We start from the raw sequence: 1,988 nt of genomic DNA on the forward strand, positions 1-1,988 counted from the left end.
GGGTGAGGAAGAGGCTCATGCTCGTGAGGCCCACACCCAAGTTGACTCTCTCTCTCTCTCTCTCTCCCCCCCCCCCCCGCAAGACAGGTCTCATACATCTGCCTTACATTGCTATTCAAATCATCCGGGAAATGAAAAACCCGTAAGAATGACAACTTTGATCTTTGCTTGTGAAATTTCTAAACAAGTTACAAAGGGATCATTGAGAAACCATATACAAGTTCAGAAAAGCACCTAAGTTTAGCTATACCTTGATGATGAGCGAGGCCTATGGCCACCCTCAAATGCCTTACAGAGAGGTTTGGGTGGGAGATCTGGCTTGTTAGGATCATTCTTCTTAAGCGAGAGCACCTCTCGACCAGAGCTCTTGCGAGTCACAACACGCACTATAACCTCTTGTCCAGGCTGGAATAGTTGATGCAGTTTCTCCAAGCCACCCAAGAAGCCCAAGTCTTGGGCCCGCAAAAATGCTTCGCGTCCACTGGGCATGGTGACCCAATATCCCTCACACATCACTTTTTGAATGGTTGCTTGGAATGTGTTTGGGTCTTTTGGTTTGAGCATCTTCTCAGGATCCATGTCCACCTCAATGTCATCATAGTAGCTACTATTGTTGGTAGCAATAGATATTATCCTCCCTTGAGTCACATGAAATTTTGAGATCACTGAGGGTGATGTTCTTGTCTGACGCATCCAAGCCGATCCACATTGGGATTTCATCTACACATGAGTAGCAATAGCAATAGCTATTCTGGGGTCACATGAAATGTGGCTTGAGCGACTAGTTACAAATATGATGAAGTCTACTGTCTCTTGTGCAACAATAGATGAATAATCTCCCCTTGACCACCTTCACCAATGGCGTGCATGTTTTTGTTGCGGTACAAGCAGTAACGACTTTAGACCAAGCTCCTGGATATGGCGGAAGCCTGGACATCATGCAAAGAATCACTTACGAGTCCATCGCCGCATGCCTTGTGTAAGCTATCGATGAAAATCAAGCGATCGATGATGCTGCAGGCGCTTGTGTGTGCGCGCGAGTCACGGTCATCCCTTCCCTCCCTTGGTCCCTTGAACCAAACGACCCACTCGCAGAAACACTCTCTCTCAGCTCGGCAAAGTCTTCTCCAGAAATGGCTCCCAGGAAAACCCCTCTCTCGATGATGCTGCAGGCGCTTGTGTGTGCGCGCGAGTCACGGTCATCCCTTCCCTCCCCTGGTCCCTCGAACCAAATGACCCACTCACAGAAACACTCTCTCTCAGCTTGGCAAAGTCTTCTCCAGAACCGGCTCGCAGGAAAACCCCTCTCTCTCTCTCTCTCTCCACTGAGGGTGGCACGGCCTGCAGCACTCACCTGAGAGTGGCACAGTGTTGAGGGAGGCGGAGCGTTGAGGGAGGCTCAGGGAAGGTTAGGGTTGAGAGTGCCTGCCTCTGTCCGTCTCATCACTAAAGCTCATCCTTACCCGCATGAACCTACCCGGCCCTGGTTTGCTGCTGCAACCAATCCGCGCAGTCTCTCCCTCTCTCCCCCACTTGAAGTTTTTTTATAAAAAAAGGGACCTTACCCGCATGAACCTACCCGGCCCTGGTTTTCTGCTGCAACCAGTCCGCGCCGGCAAGATTTATGATTAGCTAGGTTAGATTTAAGATTACATTAGATTTAGATTTAAGTTAGATTACATTTAGGTTTATGTTAGATTTAAGATTATATTAGACAATCATGTATTCAAAAAGGCGTATCTATGATGATATGAAAAGTGAAGCCGATACAATGAAATGATCGAGACAATCATGTATTCAAAAAGGCGTATCTATGATGATATGAAAAGTGAAGCCGATACGCCATTGTATGATGGAGCACGTGTGTCTAGATTGAAGGCACTCCTGGTTCTTCTCAACATGCAAACAAAGTTTGGATGGAGTGACACTAGTGTCACATCGCTTTTCAGGTGATCTATTACAATGTGTTTACTTCAATAAAAAACTCT

The 1,988-nt window shown here is 47.1% G+C and overlaps 1 protein-coding gene across 1 annotated transcript; it reads right to left on the minus strand.

Annotated features, from left to right (window-relative positions):
- Positions 1-240: 240 nt before the first annotated feature.
- Positions 241-720, minus strand: LOC147424114 (uncharacterized). The gene has a single exon (XM_086502217.1). The coding sequence runs from the start codon at positions 718-720 to the stop codon at positions 241-243; it is 480 nt and encodes a 159-aa protein (XP_086358343.1).
- Between the last annotated feature and the right edge of the window lie 1,268 nt (positions 721-1,988).

Source organism: Adiantum capillus-veneris, chromosome 26 (assembly GCF_014529385.1).
Source record: "Adiantum capillus-veneris isolate H3 chromosome 26, ASM1452938v2, whole genome shotgun sequence".
In the NCBI taxonomy this organism is placed as follows: Eukaryota; Viridiplantae; Streptophyta; class Polypodiopsida; order Polypodiales; family Pteridaceae; genus Adiantum; species Adiantum capillus-veneris.

Coding starts and splice junctions, on each gene's coding strand:
- LOC147424114 (XM_086502217.1), bottom strand. CDS start 720: ATGAAATCCCAATGTGGATCGGCTTGGATGCGTCAGACAAGAACATCA.